Source organism: Penicillium solitum, assembly GCF_028829755.1.
Source record: "Penicillium solitum strain IBT 25940 chromosome Unknown utg000001l_segment0_segment0, whole genome shotgun sequence".
Lineage (NCBI taxonomy): Eukaryota > Fungi > Ascomycota > Eurotiomycetes > Eurotiales > Aspergillaceae > Penicillium > Penicillium solitum.
Window position 1 is genome coordinate 1,029,671 of NW_027072121.1, and position 19,219 is coordinate 1,048,889.

Below are 19,219 nucleotides of genomic sequence, written 5' to 3' on the forward strand. Positions count from 1 at the left end.
AACCCCAGACAGAAGACAGAATGAGCCAGCATGGTATTGAACGGAGGCTTCGAGCGCCGAGCACAGCTCAGTTGATAAAGTTGACGCAGAAAAAGTGTAGGATCAAGCTTCCGAAAATGTAATCGGCGAAGGCCCTAGAATTGAAGATCAGCATATGCATTCATAGTCTTGGGAAAGCAATTGTGATATTGAACATCACCATAACCACAAGAAAGACAAGAAAAGGAAAAAGAAGAAACTCACCTCTCATGCGAAGTACCCGTCCCCTGCTCTTCACTCTCATCCGCAAAGCGCGCATTCTTCCCCTTAGAGCTCGGCTTCGATCCAGAACCAGTACCACTATCGCTAGTTTGCATGCGCAGACTCGCCGTAAGGACAAATTGACCAACAGCAGCACTGAAGCCACTGAGGAAGGCATTGAAGGGCTATACAGGAGAATATGTTAGTTATCGGTCTATAGAATTCCAATTGCAAGTCACACGTCGCATAGAAGACAAGCGACAAAGAGAAGGGAAGAAAACTAAAAGAACCAAAACGGTATTTGCAAGTCAGAGCTTCAACTTACATAGTTTCCAGCTAGAACACAGTACACGAACTGCAATCCACCAACAAGAACCAAGAACGCCATGAAGGCATCTAGGAGGAGTGTCCGCTGCGGCGTTGTGGATGCATACTGCTGCCAGACATGGCCGGCGATCTCAGCGGCTGAGGCATTGGTCTTGAGGGTTGTTGGGCCTGAGGAGAGTTTGGGTGTTGTAGGCGCGGGTGCAGGCGTGGGTGTAGAGGGTGCCGCGGAGGTAGTTGAGGCCGCGTGGCGCTTGGGAGCCATGATTTTGGGATTTGGGGGATCGGCGATGGTTGGGTGTGTATAATTGGCAGTGTATGGATCGGAGATAGTGCGGATGGATATTTCACTAGGAAATTGGTGCAAGGACGGTGGGTTGGTGGACAATGGCGGAGTGGAGGGTGCTGGTTGATGCCAGCTTGGAGCTTGTTATCACCGTGGTCACGTGGTGGAGTAGATCCCGATTTGGAAGTATACAATTAAGTGATAACGAATATTCTATTTGGTTCATGGTTTAATGATGGAATCATTGGTTGATGTATTTAGATGGGGGTTTTTTTATTTGAATTTGTGTTTGATGTTGGGTATAAGGTGCTACGACAAAGTGTCGCTGATATATGTAATGCACAAGAGAGAGGAGTAGGTATAATAACAGTGAGGGGAGGGGGATATCATCCAGTAACCAACGCCATAAATCATTAAATCATTAATAGCCAAAGCTTCAGACGAGAAAGAAGTCGCCCTTTATAAAGAGGCTAAACAAACCATTCGGAGACATTGGTTCCGCTGGCTGGCTGAGAATCCTCATTTTCAACATCCATCTGGAAATCACGGATGACTTGGTCCCATTCCTCCCAGCTGAGCTGGGAGGCCTCGGGAAGTGGAATCTGATTCAAGAATGGATTGCTCGTGTCTGTGTTGTGGGGCGGACCTGCAACAAAGCTTGGTGCCGAGACATTATTCTGCGCTGGTGAAGCATCGAATAGCTCGTTTGATGTTGCTAGGATGTTCGTGCCAGGAAACATGTCTTGAAAAACACCTATTGGTCCATTTCTGAGGTCAATATTGTAGTCTGCATCAGATATAACCTGTGCTGTTGGGCCTGGTCGATTTGTTGGGGGCGAATCCAACATGCCCGTTGGCATATGAATCCGGGGAAGGGCATTGTTATTAGAGATACTTTGAATGGGCTCTGTTCTGGTGGGTAATGGCCCAAAGTTGTATAGCAATTCTTGCTGTTGCTTGGTCCGAATGGCAGAAGCTCTTTTCATCAAGGCGGCGAGTGGCCGCCACAGCATGCCCTTCTTATGCGTGGCCTGTGTGGCCCATTCCGTGTAGATCGAACTGACAGCGGTCCAAGCTCGATCGGTCATAGGGCAAATTGGTCGGACGCATATTTCAGACAGAACAAACGCGACTCCGTGCCATTGCATATTGGTCCGGAACAACCAGCCCCACTTGGCGGTCTTGGGATCAGTTTCAAGTAAGTGGCCAAACTCGAGGACCTCGATTGCAGTCAAAAACAAGCTCTCTCGGGTTGCTTGTGACACATTCCCGCGGTCTCTTCGGGTCATGGGGTGATGGACGATCAACCATAATTTAGCAAGGATCAGACGCCCAACTGTGGCGGAGCACCACTGCACGGGGATGTTCATATCACAGTGCCTGATATACCGTTGTTCACATCGATCACTGATAATTTGAATCATCCGCCCAGCACGATCTATGGGCGGTAAGCTGTTAGGTGCACGGAACTGGGCCCTGGGACACACGTAATTTGCTCTCCGCAAAGCGCTCGTGATCTCACAGCGAATGAGGCAGAATGTTGCATCCGTGCAGCCTTCTCGCTCTTTGGGGGGCTCTTCCATGTCAGGCGACAGGTCGTCTTCGTTGATATTTAATGGCAGTAAAGTATCGTACATGTTCTCGTTAATGAGCGGATCCGTCCCATGATCTTCAGATGAGCGGACATCCAACAGCGATATATGCCACCATAATCGGCGCCGCATCTCTGTTTCGAACGGTTTCAGAGCGAAATTGGTGCCATCCCGGTGTAAGCCTAAGCCCTGGGCAAGGCGCAATACGACCGATGTCATGGACCACACAAACTTGCTATCATCTTCTCGTCGCACGCAGACCAAGAATAAGACAGCGGCTTGTAGAAGGACCAAGCTTTGTGTATTCAAGAACCCGGCTTTTGCCAGCGCTTGCTCTGTAGCAAACCTGTACCGCTTGACAGCAGTAGATCGGTCTTCGCCGAACTGGCTCAAGCATTCGTCGGGTTTCATACTGACAATGCTACAAAGATACATGGCAAATACTAGTGCCTCTGAATTTTTGTCCAGAGCATCTGGGTACCGTGCTGCCTCGGCAAATAGGTTTTTAGCAGTCGGTCGGTGTACGATGGTGATCAAAGGAGCCACGTTTTCCCGATATGTTTCCCAAAGTATTGCAACCTTGGGCGTGGGCGGATGAAACTCTCGAAGAGACTTTGAAAGTGAGTAGAATCCAAGAAGGAACCCGTCATGTGAACCCGAGTGAGAAGATTCTGGTGAAGGTGTATCATCTTCCCCTGACGATGAATGATCAAGGATATCTTGCAGCTCCTCGACCTAAAAACATGTTAGTATAAAGTACACTGGGTAGCAAAAGAAAATAGGGGATATCTACCTCGTCCCCTAGACTAGTCCAGAGTCGATTACTGACATATCGGCTCCGGCCTTCATCAATGACCAACCGCCCAAATTCATTCTCAAACTTTTTGGGAGCAAGTTTCTTCGGATCCGATTCTTCGAACGGACAGGGACGGTCGCCGTCAGCCTGGTTCGGTGGTTTCTGTAGCTCAGCCGATGCAGACGTGGGCGCAGTCGGTTCGCTCCGACCGGTCGAAGATCCAGGCGTAGATGACCGCGCCTGAGCCGATGTCGATGCACCTTCTGCATTACCACTGCTCCTAAGGTGATCAATCACACCCTCCAAACGGCGCAATCGCGAAAGCAGCTCCGCGTCCGGTGGACGCTTCGATTTCCGCGGCGCACGGCCAGGAGGAGGGAAAATGCAGTCGATACCGGCTTTGGTACAATTCGAACACGGGGACCTCTTGTTGCATCGGACTTTTCTGCGGCGGCAGGTCACACAGCTGCGAGAGCTCGAGCTCGGGGGTTCCTCACCCACGTGGCGGGGAAAGGTGGCGGTCAAATTCGTAGGTAGAGTATTATCATTGGCGGGAAAGAGATTCGGCTCCTCTGGCGAAGCTGAATGGAACGACATTGCGCTGAGTTAAGGAAGTTGAGTCTCGCTTCCCATATTCTCCGAAGCCTAGTAGTTCAAGAAATATCTGGCAAAAAAAATATGAGAATAGTAATCGCATAGCACCAAAATATCCATGGATCGCTTGGGGCCGGACATGCGAGCATGTGACTGGCTGACTGGAGTTTCAAACCGATCTGACTCAGCGCCGGGTCTGGCCCCGGGGGCGGTCGTTGTCCCGTTTAGGTAAAAGGCCGTTATCTCCATCGACTCTGAAGCTCATACCTATACATCGTGCGAAAGCCTGAAGCTACCTAGATATATGCTTAAATATTAGTATATTTACGGCTTCTATCATTATATTTGGCTCAAATATACCATCACCAGATATATGCACAAAAAAAAAAACCACGCGTACTGAGACTGTCACGCTGAATATCAGATAAAGAAAGCGCGTATGCAAGACAGGCGCTCGGTATTCTAGCTATAGTTCGTCTATATGCACGCACCATGATAAGTAAGTACAGGAGTGTGTATAGGTAAGTTATTACCACGCGAGCCTCGTCGAAGCGAGCGCTTGCATTTGCGCCTAGAGGAATCAGTCAGTCATCCAGGTAAAACATGATGGCTATAGATCATATCGCGGACTCCCAACTCTTGGTCTGTTCATTGATATTTATTTGACTGAAGCCAATTGGTCAACCAATCCAGTATTACAGGACTTACGCATCAAAATTTGTTCGGGTGAATGTTCAGGTTATACTACTCTTTCAGGATATATATATATATATATACTAGTGTATGGAATTTTGACCGGGAGTCACTCGAAGAGACCTCCACACAGGGGGAATACGTCACTCCCCTGTATTACCCGCCAGCGAGAATATATAGATAGCCTTAATAATAATCTACCCCATAGTGATGCCTATCCTTGCACATTAGCGCTTCCGGATGGCCATTCTGCCGCTTATTCTCATCCCTGCGGACAGCAGGTCAGACAACATATCAATCCCACAGGAATTGACCTTATTCAAAGTGCCTCGCTCTGATTGACGACATTATTGTGATTGACCCCGAGAGAAGTTATGTACGGCCGCCATTGATGCTAGGAAGGTCGAAACGATGCTCAGTCATGTTGTAGTTCTGCACGTCTAGATCGTCGTCCTATGGAAAAATATATACAACTAACTGGTTAGGTGGTCTTTATAGGAAACAAACATACTAAGACTATTATACGACATTGTTGGACCTAGCTGAATTATGACGATTACAACAAAAATATGGATACTCTATCTAATTCCTTCAAACCTAAAATACGATATTTAAAAAAAAGGGAAAAAAAAAGAAATGAACCCGACCCGGATCGAACGGATGACCTTGAGGTCTGGAATCTCACGCGCTACCTGGGAAATTATTAGTAATTGAATTGAAGACCTTGAGAGGTGGAAACATACCGCTGCGCCACAGGTCCTATTTGGATATATATTTATGTATGGGTAAGGAATTTATACTACAATTGGCGAATCCCATAGAACTGGATCAAACTTTTATCACTCTGAAAGGTTCTTGAATGACGCATTGCTAACTATTCAGAGAGGAATTTTTAATTTACATGCACCGCATCTAATAAGGCCCGGACTACTGGGGTGTATCACGTCATTAAATTGGGAATTAAGTCCGTCAAATATATGCCTATCGATACTCATTTTAGATGCTACTCTAGCGATCTTCCATATCATGTCCGTCATAGGAACCCGAGTGAAGCAGAACCAGCCTGCAATTAGTTACATCCTAGCAGTTATCTTGAAAGGCATTCGATATCCTTTTTGTTGCCTTCTAACAGTAATTTTACGACGATGATTTCCCGGGGTCGATCGAACAGTTACATTGGCACGTCGTCTCCTGTCTTTGTGCCGCGTCGCCGAAGATACTCGGAAGACTCATTACGGCTCACACACGTGAGAAGCCAGCACAATCTCCAAGTGGCAGTTTCCAAAACGATCACAAATCGCCTTGCAACGTACGGAATTGATACGAGAGCAATAAACAAAGTAACAATCGAACACTGCTTTCCCATCGACAATGACTGGGTTTCTTGGGAAGAGCTTTTAAACAATCCACTAGGAGTTTCTGATGCAGCAATTTCGAAGATGCTCCGGCTACGACCTGTCAGCGGTTCATTTCCTTGGATAAACTCAAAGGTTAAGCTAAATGGAGATCGCACTCATGTTCTTTACATCCGTTCATTCATTCTGAAAGCACACGAGCTGCGAGACATTATAATGAGCTTCCATGAAAGTGGAATCGAGACGCGAACCACTCTGTCATGGCTGGATTGCATCAATATCATGCAACCGGCACAGAGAGTGTATGTTCGATATGTCGGTCAAACGTGTCGGTCGGGGGCGGTGCGCTTCAGGGAAGATCTTTTGAGATGGCAGCGTGGATTCATCTCCAAATTCTTCCAGGTTATGGGTGAGCTTTATCCACAATCTCTTGATTCAGCGGCGGTATATGAGCTCCGGGGCAGCTACCTGCCAAAGATTGCTGAGCAGAGAGAACAAGCTCTGATTGTCTTGCTTGGTTTACCTTCACTGTTAAACCAACGGCTTTGGCCAGTTAACCTTTTCACACCCAACCAGGCACATGAAGAGTCTTTTCGAAAGCTTGGCACAAGGACCATTGCTCGTCTCAGCGTATCTGAGTTCCACCCATTGCATGACTTGGTGCCTCTTGAGCACTGGGCCAAAAAGGTCCAGGTTTATGCAGAAACACACCCTCTATCCGTTTGCTTTTGGAAGAACAAAGTCCATCCGTTTTCAGAACCCCTCCGACATATGATTATCGAGCAAGGCAGGCCATCAGCCTTCGAAGGAAAATTCGTGTTGTTTTTAGTTGTTGGAGATAGGCAAACTGCTCTGGCTTATCGAAAAGCAAGCGCGTTTTTTTCCAGGCCCAGTGACACCTCTGCTTTGCTCAAGGGGTTTCTGACAAGACTTTGGAGTTGGGAGTACGATGGACCAATGAATTCTGCTAAATATGATATTTGCAGGCTCATAGCAGCAGGTGCAATGCCCTTCGTCGATCTCTGTCCATGGCTAAAAGCCGAGGGGGCGGATGTTCTGGAGGCATCACGTCTTTTGAAGGAATACACGTTATTCGTCAAACCTGTCATCATACTTTCTCTCGCTGCGAGGCCTTTGTCAGTAGTTGCCTCTGGATTTTCTCACGCCTTTGGATATCCGCAATCTTGCAAATTTCGCGAGAAAGTTGGCCGGCTGAACTTGGTTCATTGTGGAGATTTTTGTTGCATCCAGATACCATGCTTCCACCCCGGCCTGGCACGGTACTCAGTCAACCCAGAAACTTTTGCCAAAGTTCTCGACATGACGCTGTGGATATTACTACTGGCTATAAGCGTTGTTTTAGACTCTGCGGCTACTTTCGAGGGACGGTCACGAGAGGACTGGTGTATTTACATTAAGAACACTGTGGAAAAAACATTAAATGATCAGAATTTCTATAGTCATTACGATGACCTGAAAGCTCAACTTCATGGTAAAAGACCAAAATGGTGTTCGACTACTCTTAATATGCGAGAGCGTTCTCATCTGGCAGTGGCGTCACGACCAATAAAGGTAGGTTCATTATATGACACCCACAAAAAAATATTCGGATCTCTCTGGAGAGTTCTTGTTCTAATGATCCGATAATAGGATCGATTTCTTATGGTTGGATTTGCCGTCGATGAACCAGGCTCCTCCCGTCGAAGGCAACAAGCCTGGACTCTGTGGCATCTAAACATCCCTGAGCTGCATAGTCACATAAATCGCCAGAGAAAAGATGACTGGTTCTTTTGGGCGAATAATCTCACGAAAGGCACGTCTTTCTTAGCTGATGCCAGCGTGAGTGCCATTCTGGGGCCCGGTACTACCTTGGCTTCGCAAGAACGTTCGAGAAGGCAACAAGTATCTCCAGGGACAACAGAGAGGCCGCGGAAACGCCAGAAACTACGGCAAGAACCCATTAAAACGAACGAGGCTATCACCATTTCGGAGGGTCTGCATGTTCCCACCGACCGTGATTTTGTTCCATCGAGCATTAGACGGTTTTTGGAGGACCTTTCATTCAAGTCATCTGGACCAATAAACCATCAAGAGGCCGTGGGATTGGTGTCAAGTGAGCTTTCAATAGCTCTTCTGCCATCACAAATGGTCGATGCTTGCCAATTGCTCGAGCAGGAGTGGGGAATAAGCCGGCCAAGTCGATTCCAAGCCCAATATCAACAAAGCTGGAACGGAGCTCCGGTGGCCATTTGGAGAAATTCCAAGTTCGCGATTTTCTGGGAGGACCCCGATGGGCACAACTTCAAATTTGTCCTCTGTACACCCAGCTCGACTAGCCAGGCCCTCTCTTCGAAGGGAAAATTTATTTTCTTGTGTGTCGTGCTGAATAGTTGCCTCGTTGAATAAAACTTGCTAAGATATGACCTAGCACTTAGGACGGGATTGATTTGTGGGACGACAATGGTACCCCATATCGAACACAAGAGGGAACTCTTGGCACAGGCGCCCCTGCTACCTTTCCGCTTTGCCGCTTATTCCATACCTAGGATCAAGAATATCTAGGTTACCAGCTTGTCAGATTGTGGGAGTAGGAAACTGGGCTTACATGGAGCAGTATAGTAGTGCAGCAACTCAGAAGGGCCGCTGGGATGACAGAAGCTAATGCACCAGGAAGTGCCAATGAAATCTGCGCAAAAGTTTTTCAAGGACAAAGCAGGTCACTCATCTGTTTGAATTGGTCAACGAAGAAATTGCAGCCCTACCAGGGTAACCCACAGCCATCGGATGCTCTTTGGCTATTGCAAAGGTGTTTACGCGAGAACTGGCCAATGGGCGGAGTTGTGTTTATTGGGGACCCTAGCAAGTTCACATGGCGCGTGGACAATTTTTGGGCAAAGTTGTGGAAGTAAAGCTTTGACTACCTAAAGATGTCATCCATTTTAATAATTTCGAATAGGTTCTTAGCAAGTGGGAAGTATTCCAATCACCCGCGAATCAATGAAGTGAGCGCGTGGGCGTTGGATCTTTCGAATCAAAGAAAGACGGCGCAGGTGATCGCAAATTTGAAATGCTTCAGTTGCGTTCTCCGGCAGAAAAAGATCCAAGCTAGAGACTACCAGAGGATATCGCAGGAGAAAAGAGATGTCAAATTTGTCGGAACTGAAATTGAGATTTCTTATGACCTTGTGTCTTGAAAGTGATTCTTATTCTCTTTCCTTTTTGTTTCTTGTTCTATTCTATTCTTTTCGATTGAACTAGATTCCAGAAACTGAATATTAATCTCGGTGATGGTAAAACCTGCAAATCTTCCAATTCCACCGGTTTTTCCGGAGTCCATATCCAAGAGTTGACGACTCCCATAGAAGAACAATAGCGGGGTCTGTATGCACGGCAATGAGTTTGTCTTGAGTCGCATGACAATTATGGCTTGGTTCTATATGTGAAACGCAAATTTAAAACTGATATGTCCGTAGTTGGCGAGGACGCGCATTTCGCTAACGCTATATCCGCTGGCGTCCCCTAACTCGACCAGCTTGGCTGCTATCGAAATAAAGTGGCGCTCAGAAAATCATCGGGCATACGCGTCCTCTCCTATAACATCACTTCCATCTGACCACTTCCCGACCCGCACAATTACCCTTGTTGATAGAGTTCATGGATGTAAGGTTAGATACGGATCGCCCTTCACTAAGATATCAGCTTTACCAGCGACTTCGGCTGATCTTCGGCTAAAATTGCATGATCAACCAAGGTCACCCACCGGCTTTGTGTTAAAGTCTTCGGGTAACCTCCGAACAAAATCCCACTCGCTTCCAGCAATGATCTCTAATGTTCCGTTCTGCGTTACAGCGGCACAAAAGACCCATCATCTGCATATTAGAGAATGGAGGGTACAGTAGATCCTCCCCGGACTTGATCAACAGCAGCGAATCGTAGCCCATTTAGGGAAGTAAGTACGGAGTAATCTGCACAGCTTGAAGTTGGCCAATCATGCAAGACTGCGCAAGAGCTTAAGCCTTTTTGTGCTGTGCACCGGTCGCTCGCCGAAGAAACCCCGAGCCCGAGCCTCATGGGATCTTCCTGCTATGTACTATAGCAGAAAGAAATGAAAACCAAGCTTGCCTAATTTGGAAAATTGCTCTTTTGGTTTATTCAAATCATAGCCTTGACTCCCGATGTTGACTATGAGTGGATCGGGTTTCTTTTCCAGCCGTAGTCGCTGTGCGACAAGAAAGCCATGAACTGGTCCCTTTCACCACATTGGAAGGATAGAATTTCTGCTGGTAGTACGGAGTAGCTTGCAAATTTAATAACCCGAAGTAATGGGAGCACGTGCCCAGGGGCATACTGCTTAGGTGGAATTGTCCCTCAGAGCGTCACTTGTACTGGCCTTGAAAAGTGGAGTACTCTAGAATTCGTGAGATGTGTACGGAATATTATAGAGGCAAATTAAAACAAACATGCAGATCCACAACAGAATGTGGTACCAGTGGATAATTGCAGGGGAAAGATGTCAGCTGCTCATATATGCAGAGCCTAAAGATGTTCGGAGACATGTCCATCTATTCCATAAACCACGGACATCGCCGCCAGAAACCTCATGCGCTAAAATGCCCGTCGAGACACAGTGGACACGAGAGATAAATCTACCCAGATAGTTCGCAACTGGTTAATAACTAGCAGGGAAGCCGCATAAATCTCAATAAACCAACATTGGTACTCCGGATGTATCTATACAATCGACTGACTGGCATTGGAAATCGTATCCTACAGCTTCAAACCCACATGCAACTCTACAAAGTACATAGCACATGTCAAAGAACACCTTTTTTGCTCGAATGTTCCATAGTGCCCACTTATCCGGGATACCGAGAATATCATTCCTGAAGGGAGATTAGCTGAATCCATTGTCACATGCTTATAAGGATCGTCTTCTGCATCGTCAAGTGTGCTCATCGTCAAGTGGGCTCATTGTGGAGTGAACAACAATTGAGACATGCAGATATAGCTCAAGGGCCAATTTATACTCTTTGGTGAAGATGATCTATATCCCGATGAGACTTTAATACTCTGTTTAGTGGATATCGCATAGAGTGTTATTTCACCGCGACCGGCCGGGGTATTCAGAGAATTGGCCATTGGTATTTCCCAATTTTTGATAAATCATTCTTATATGGTAGAAAAAAAATGTTTATATCCTCAAAAGTACGAATTCATAATTATTTCCCTCATCTCCGCAAATAGGAAGCTATAGCGAGAATAAAGGCACATGAACCGATTGGGGCAACCGGCCCTGACCGTCGGGCACTTTCGATAGGCCAATAATGAATGGACTGTCGATACCAATGGCTTTTCAGTGGAGATGTGGTAGCATAATGATTCGCTATGTTTAGCTTTAGGCTTTCAACCTTCATAACCGTTTCATTTATAAGTCAATTAGGTAGGTATACGCTGGTGCCTATCTTCTCCCTGAACCAGCCACCGTGAAAGAATATTGGTCGATCACTCGAATATTACTACTAGTTAGTAGTGTCCTACATATGTACCTGTGTGTACCGGATTTAGATTTTCCCGCCCGGGGTCTTGCCGCTTTATTAGGGCCCTTAGCATCTTGCCCACTTCAGTTGTTTACTCTCATATAATATATAAGTCTGGTTCAATTGATTTACTACTAGGATTAATCCTAGATATCTAATGTGGAGGAATAAGCACCATTGAAACAATACCATACATAAATTCATGTATTGCATGTAAAAACGTAGATTGATTTCTTTTACTTCATAGTATGCTTAACATTGCCCAGTGGGGTTGAAAAACGGCATACAGTAGACTTTGTGGGCACTAGATGTCCATACATAGATAGGCATGTATAGTAGGCCACATCAAAGACATCGCAATTGCACAGCCAGCCCCAAGGCATTAGTTGTACTCAGTAAGTATATATGTATAGTTTTGGACTGTTGGCATTTGAGAGTATGAATCTTCAACAGAGGTATTCAGATATGGATTTTGATAGAGAAAAAAAGTTGGTGATGGGGCAGTAAGTTTGAGCGAACCTTATGTTTAGCTTTGTTCTATGTGAAGATCTGTTGGTTTATGCCCGTATAATTGAACAAACCCGCTCTGAGGCGCTGAGCGATTGAGTTGCCAAGATAGGAAAGGATGATGCTTAAAATGCTTCAAAATCAGGCCACAATATATAGAAATAGGCGATTGCTTCCCCTATAGAGCTCATGAACCATTTTATCTCCTATGGTAATAGTAATGATTAAATGCGCTTTCTCTTGTTTTCTGCAAAATCTATTAATGTGTAACGCGTCTATGAGGCCTCAAGCATCGTCAACGAGTCAAATAGCGGCATAAATAGGGGCACAGCCGTGGAATAGTAATGCTGATAAATGCCCCCTAGGCCTGTGCTCTCCCAGGTAGAGGATAACGTTGAACATTGAAGAGTGCTGAATGTAACTATATAATACCCCGGGTTGTGCTCTTGTCACTTGGTGATCAAAAAGCGGCAAGGGATAAGCACTAAAGTAGAAAGGAGAGACATATCGGCCCGGAATCTGATGTATACGTGTATGTAAGATTACCAGACTATAGTGGACATTATATGTATTTTATCTTCTATCCAACAACTTAGCGCGGAGAAACAAGGATTCTTACCTTCTCCACTTCTCCAGGGCTTCTAGCCTTCCCTGAACGCTTTAGTATCTTTCTGCTTTAAGCTTCGATTTAATTTTCTAGCTTTCACATGATAAATTCCCGAATTCCTTAATTCACATCCTTGTGGGGTCTGACATCGAAATCTATCGGACATTTTTTGGTTGATTCAACTTTCATGTCAGTCCCCCCCATTGCACGATTTTCACTCGATAAAATGACTCGATATACCCAGTAACAATCGTTACTCGGACCTACCATTGAGGCCGTCTCATAATTTATGCGAAACAACCACCAAACTCTCATTCCATGACGGTTTCTGGCAAGCCTGTGAGTGTGAATATGTCAGAGACCTCTTCCACACCTCAAGGCGAATCAAGCAACTCCCAAGGATCAGCCGCCCAGCAATTAAATAGATCCTGCGAGTCTTGCCGGAGCCTCAAGGTCCGCTGTCTCCCCAGCCCATCCACGCCTAATCAATGTCAGCGATGCGCCAAGGGCAAGCGATCATGTGTCTTCGTGGCGCCGCAGAGACGGCGTCCCCGGAAACGGACAGATTCACGTGTCGCCCAGCTCGAGAAGGAGATGCGGATGATGCGTTCGCTGTTGAAAAATCGCATCCCCGAAGAAGAAGAACCGGATTCTAGTGGCGAAAGCGACGCGGACGATGTCCAGGATCATGATTCGGGCGATGGCGATTTTAAGAGCAGTCTCGCCTTGCGGGACCATTCCGCTCACTCGTCCGAGGATGTCCGTTATATGGATTATTCCCCTGAGTTATTAAATACCCCGCACCCCGGCGGGCATGATAGTGGTGGCTTTTCGGCGCCGCCGACTTTCACCAGTATGTCAGCTGGCTTTGTGCCCGAGCAGGAAAGGCTTCCTCCGGCGGACGACGTGATCGATCGGGGGATTATCTCCCTCGAAGATGCGGAGCAATTGGTGGCGTATTTCATTCACGAACTCGCATTCTTCTTTCCATTGGTCGTCTTGCCTCCGAACACCACGGCAGCTCAACTGCGACAAACAAAGCCAATCCTCTTTCTCTCTGTGATTGCCGCGACATCTATATCTGTCGATGCAGGCCTGGCAACCGTGCTGAACCGCGAGATGGTCCGTCTCTATTCAGAGCGGTTCTTCATCGAAGGCGAAAAGTCACTAGAGTTAGTGCAAGCGCTGCTGCTGATGATCATATTTTATCTCCCGCCCGCTTCACCATTGAAGCTGCAGCTTTATCAGTACACGCACATCGCCTCGACGATGGCGCTAGAAATTGGGTTAGCTAATAAACGTCGTGTCTCGAAAAAGTCCGATCGCAAGAGCAGACATGACGAGGTGCTGGCTGAGCAGGCGAGGGCAGTCCTCGGCTGCTACCATCTCGGTTCGAGTGTTGCGATGAAAACCCGTCGTCCAAATCTGCTTCAGTTCAACGACTGGATGACTGAGTCTCTCAGCCATTTAGAAAACTCGCCGCATCGAACGGATCAACATGTGGCGATATGGTTCGAGCTCCAACGGATAACCGACGAAGCAATGTCCTCATTCGGTCTGGACGACACCAGTACCACATCGCCTCTAACCGAGTCACGGGTCCAAGCCGTGCTGCGCTGGTTCGACAAGCGGCTCGAAACGTGGAAGAAGAACACTCCTTCCGAAATGCTTACCAGTAAGAAACACCAGTTCTCCCTCATGATGCGTCCAAAAACCACCCAATACTAACCGATTCCATCAAATCAGTCCCCATGATCCTCGAATACCGCTCAACAGCACTAGCGATGTACGAACTCGGCGTAGGAGAAGGGTATCGCGACCCAAACGCAATAAAACGACGATATTACACACTGCCGACCCTCGACGAACAAGGCAACGGCGGCAGCGAAGCACCAGACGGCCCACTCAGCGCAATCCGCATCGACATCAACATCAAATGGATGAACGCCGCACATGAACTGCTGGACGCTGTGCTGACCTGCAGCACGAACACGATTCGTAAACTCCCGAATCTCATGTACACCCGGTTCGCGATGGCCGTGACATCCCTGCTGAAAATCCATTTCTCCGTGCGTACCGGTGCTCTCGGGGAAGTCGTCACCGCGCAGGCCGTGAACGTGGCCTACTACCTCGATGCCCTGGCGAGCAAGCTAAGTGAGGCTAGTGGCGGGGGTAAATACCATATCCCCAGTCGGTGGTATTATGTCGTGGGCGTCAAGGGTCGGGATTGGTATGAGCGGCTGGAGAGGCGACAGAGTGGAGGGGTAGAAGTTGGTTCTCGAGTTTTATCGGGGAGTCCGTCGACCGGTACTGCAGAGTCGGTCTCGGGTCTAGCATCACACCCTAGCCAAACCCAAAGCCAAACCCAAGATGCACACTTGGATCAAGTTCCATCAACGATGGACTCATTCCCCGTCGTTACCATGGCCCCAATGCCGCCGGCAATAGACGGCATGCGCGACGGGTACGTAGCGATGGGTGGTGCCAACATGTGGACCATGGATGGTGGGCATAACCCGCATTACTACCCCATGAGCACGGCAGGGTATCAGCCTTCGGTACCGCATGCGCAGGCGACGTTGCCACCCCAGTACTCGTATGGGCCGCAGAGGATGCCGGTTAGTGCTGCTGGGCAGCATATGGCTAGGTCGGGCATGGAGTTGGATGGGTGGCTTCCTGATGGGAGTATTTTTGGGGTGCAGCCTTTGCCTGAGTTTTGAGATGATCAGAATCCTGGATGGGTGAAGCCTGGAATGGATGCACGTGTTAGTCTATGTAAGGTCATAGATCATGAATATGAACTGTATATACATATCAACTTGTTAATATTTCAAACTGGTATCCCGTAGTCATACCAGAGAAGTATGTTATACTTACCAGTAGACGTGAACAAGATCCAGAAGATCCAAAAAAATTCAAAAGGTAGAACCTAGCTCAATAACTCAACCCTGATATGTAGATGGGAGTATAGAACCTGGAAGGCAGCAGACATACCCACCAGTGTCCAGCAAAACCCGCCACAGTCAAGTCACCAAGACGAAAAGAAAAGAAAAAGAGAAAGAGAAGAAACCCCCAACAAAGAAGAGAATATTCCAAATCCCAACCGATAGCCACATTAACCCATTTAGCCTGAACAAATACAATTCGCAAAGAGCTGTCGGAGGTTCGGGAGAATCGGAACTTCCGCGATGGAACCCTTCGGGATAATTGATTATACATCAGGGATGTATTGAACATGGGTCTGATGTGGGTTTATTCGGGATCTTGACTCTTTTTTGAACCATGGGGTATGATGTTACATGTATGTTGCATTGGTATATGTCTTTGATGGCATTGGCTTGTGTTGTACTCGGTCTTCGGGCTGACTCCGAGCCGAACCCGAACCCGCATTTGACGAAGGATGAAGGGTGAGGGTCTCAAGGCTTCCTCGTTCTTAGATCGACATGTGGATGCTTCGTTGCTAATGTATTTCGACGGGAGCACCCCCCTTAACTATTTCGAGGGGGCTTTTTTACTCATTTGAGAATGTGTTGTATAACACCCTCGTGGAGCCGGGATCCATGGAAGATCCGAGCCCATGGATAAACGAACAGCCCGGGAGTAATCACATGTAATAATGGATAACTAAACAACTCGTTAACTAATCATACTTTAGTCAACTAGTCTCAATCAAAATAGGGTTGTCAATTCATTGCATAGATAGAACATGGATATCAAAAGCCAACCGAAACCAGGACCAACCAACTTGATCTATTTGACTCCCCGGGAAAAATCAAGAAACCCGATACACCGAACCAAAGAAAAAGCGTAAAAGTAATGCAATGTAGATCACAGGATTGAAAATGCCTCTAGCGCATCCATGAATCCAGCAATAGCCCCAATCCCCGCCAATCCCCTTGTAGCATTACGAGTCAATGCCTTATGTCGATCTTTGGCATCTTCGCGCGAGGACCGGCGTGGGTGCACCGATGGGGATCGTTGATCCGAGCGAGTCGGTGAATCTCGGAAGCTAGACTCGGGGGATGAGGAGGAAAGTGGGTATACGGATGGATGGTAGCGGGGTTGGGGTTTGTTGCTATTAGGGATAATTTTATATGACTGATTTCGGGCTCGGGGAGCCTCGAAGTGGACTTGGTTTGGCGATGGGCCTCTGGGAGAGGGGTTGGGGTTGGGAATGGTGATGGCTGGGTTGTTGGGTTGGTTCATGTTTATTGGGATGGATCGGGGGGCTGTGGCGTAGTCTGGGTTTGGGTAGTATTTGTATGGCTGCTGGGGAGGAACTGGGAGCGTGTGTGAAGGAAGTGGTGGAGGACGGGGTATGGTATGGCTAGGGGGTGGGAAGCTGCCGCTTGGGTATGTGTTGGATCTGCTGTCGGGAGTGTTGTGACCCGGATGATACCTGGATGAGACGCTGTTGGAGTGAAAACGGTGACCTTGCATGGGGTTGGTGCCGTGTGAGGGCCGATGAGTGTCCGCTCTTTGCTCGTCCTCGTCACTCGAGTCGATGACCCTTGGGTCACTGCGAGGCTTGTCCCGATGCTTGAATTCATCTGGCTCTGGTTCGCTTTCAACGTGAGCCTGGTAGCTGGAGTACTTTCGGCGTAGCTCTGCTGCATGCTGTCGGGCCTCTTGGGAATGAGGGTCTCTCCAGTCCACTGTTGACCCTTCGAGGTAGTAACCTCGGATTTCGTGACCATCAAAGTCTAGCTCTTCGGTATCGTCGTCTTCGGTGTCCGAAGAGACGTAGACCCGAGGCTGAACTAGCTTGTTGGACGTGTTGGAACGTTTGCTTGCGTGGTAAAGTTTCCAAGGGTAAACCAAGGGCACCCAGAGTGAAAGCAGCCCATTCAATGTGCTCTCGGATAGTTGCACCATATCCTTCGGGGATCTTTCCATATCACTCAGTCCCACGTCACTGTCTCCAAGAGTAATAATGGACAGTCTTGTCGGATCCGAGCGTCTGGTTGCTGTAGCCAATGGCTTCGATGCCGTATTGGACGAGTAATTGGAACTGATTTTCTGGTTTGTCGGGTCATTGCCGGCATCCAAAGTCTCCTGTTCCACAAGATCCCACAAACGCTCGAGGCGCTTGACAGACCAATATCGGACGATGATCATGTTTTGACATTCCGCTTTCTCCTGGGCAATCGTATCGTCGGCAGAGGACGCAAGGGAATCAGTATCAATCCCATCGTCAACGTTGGATTTGATAACCTTTCCAAGCTGTAGAGTCTGTAGCATCACAATCAGGCTGAGCTTGAGAGATTCCAACTGGGCTAGTAAATAAGTGACATGTTGCTTCCGGAAACACCATTTGAGTCTCTCCTGTAGTGGGATCCTCATGAGGTCATTGTCTCTATCGGTTGCCTTCAGCTTGTCCAGCATGTGTTCAATTTCAATAAAGATCATCTGGCCTTGTCCGGCGATCTCCCAGGCTTTCTCAGTTGCCTCTGGAGACTGGTCCACATCGGTGCCTTCAATAGTCTGCCCAACATGTTTGAGTGCTAGAGCGAAGAGCGAGATCCCCTTGGCGATGCTATGAATTTCCAGTCTCGACTGAGCGAGTTGACAAGCGGCAGCATTGAGGAGCAGTGAGAGCCGAAACCCCGCGCCGGCGATCTTAACGATGGAAGCCTGTGAGCCTTTAGAGAGATGGAGCTCATTAGTAGAATTTCTCAAGCTCTTCAAGTGAATGTCATACCTTGTGCCATGATGAAGCAGTGTCTCAGATCATATCAAAAGACAAAGTGGATTTCCCCAACGATCATAACCTCTGAGCTACTCTCTGCCAAGAATTAGAGCCGCAAGCCTACTGCATATCAAGTGACTCACGTCTGACATATGCATTTGAACCCCGGGGATTCTCTGTTTGTACCCCCGCGATTTATGGCGTCATAATCTACGCTTTCTCGCCTTCTCGTTGGCTTACAAGGACGGGCGGAGCCGATCTTCAACCTGAAATGATCTAGCATGTGTTTTTCCTTGTTATGTTGAAGTCCTGGGCCAAAGTACCCTGGCACTGCCTCAAACTTCGATCGACACGACGTTGCGCTCGACTCCTTGCCTTGGATTTATTTATCAAGACTGTCTCGCCCGTATCAAAAGGGCAGACTCTCTACAGGTCTTCGGATGCCCGTGAAAGACCCTACCCTTGGCCTTTACCCGGGTTTTCTCCCAGGGCGAAGCATCGTGGCAATGACCTCGTGTCATAGGAACCGGGATCTGGAATGAAAGTCAAGTTAATCCAAAGGTTCCGTTATCTCCGATTCCCGGGATTTCTTATGCTTTGTTCGACAAAATACAATAAGGCAGCCACAAACGTGGTATGGAGTAGACATGTAGCTATTCCGACGTGGATCTCACAAGCATTGACCTGTTAAATGTGCAACGTCCCCATGGAATCAAGAGTAGGGAATATCGAAAGTATCCAAAAGAATGTATATAATATTCAAGTATTTAAATATCTACTGTTTTCATTCCGACTTGTTTATTTAGCATCGGACCTGATGGGCGGATTTCCGCTTTCGGTCCCTCAACAGTTCCTTTTGCTATCTGCCTAACCTTTCCCCCTCCCCAAAACCTCCAAGTATTCTCTCTGCAATAACTCTTTAAACCCTTTTAATTACAAACTTGACTTAAATCCTTTGTTGTGGCTGCTGTGCTGGCTAATTGATCTCTCCGCCGCATT

The 19,219-nt window shown here is 47.6% G+C and overlaps 5 protein-coding genes across 5 annotated transcripts; 2 read left to right on the top strand and 3 right to left on the bottom strand.

The window, feature by feature from the left end:
- Window positions 1-67: 67 nt before the first annotated feature.
- Window positions 68-829, bottom strand: N7455_000412 (putative oligosaccharyl transferase subunit Dad1; the record flags this gene model as incomplete). The annotated part of the gene is made up of 3 exons (XM_040952202.2): window positions 68-134; window positions 244-425; window positions 566-829. 3 exons carry the CDS (start codon window positions 827-829, stop codon window positions 68-70), a joined length of 513 nt encoding a protein of 170 aa, XP_040817307.1.
- Window positions 830-914: 85 nt separating this feature from the next.
- Window positions 915-3,835, bottom strand: N7455_000413 (putative C6 transcription factor; the record flags this gene model as incomplete). The annotated part of the gene is made up of 3 exons (XM_040952472.2): window positions 915-990; window positions 1,331-3,177; window positions 3,236-3,835. 3 exons carry the CDS (start codon window positions 3,833-3,835, stop codon window positions 915-917), a joined length of 2,523 nt encoding a protein of 840 aa, XP_040817176.2.
- A 1,835-nt stretch (window positions 3,836-5,670) lies between these two features.
- On the top strand, window positions 5,671-8,658 carry N7455_000414 (uncharacterized protein; the record flags this gene model as incomplete). Its single annotated transcript, XM_065603802.1, has 4 exons — window positions 5,671-7,452; window positions 7,531-8,252; window positions 8,316-8,498; window positions 8,555-8,658. 3 exons carry the CDS (start codon window positions 5,671-5,673, stop codon window positions 8,440-8,442), a joined length of 2,631 nt encoding a protein of 876 aa, XP_065462293.1. The 3' UTR covers window positions 8,443-8,498; window positions 8,555-8,658.
- A 3,942-nt stretch (window positions 8,659-12,600) lies between these two features.
- On the top strand, window positions 12,601-15,251 carry N7455_000415 (uncharacterized protein; the record flags this gene model as incomplete). Its single annotated transcript, XM_040952127.2, has 2 exons — window positions 12,601-14,206; window positions 14,278-15,251. The coding sequence occupies exons 1-2, from the start codon at window positions 12,850-12,852 to the stop codon at window positions 15,249-15,251; spliced, it is 2,331 nt and encodes a 776-aa protein (XP_040817380.2). The 5' UTR covers window positions 12,601-12,849.
- A 1,108-nt stretch (window positions 15,252-16,359) lies between these two features.
- N7455_000416 (uncharacterized protein) lies at window positions 16,360-18,298 on the bottom strand (the record flags this gene model as incomplete). Its single annotated transcript, XM_040952162.2, has 2 exons — window positions 18,233-18,298; window positions 16,360-18,173 (listed from the first exon to the last, which is right to left on the bottom strand). Exons 1-2 carry the CDS (start codon window positions 18,240-18,242, stop codon window positions 16,360-16,362), a joined length of 1,824 nt encoding a protein of 607 aa, XP_040817474.2. The 5' UTR covers window positions 18,243-18,298.
- Window positions 18,299-19,219: the final 921 nt, after the last annotated feature.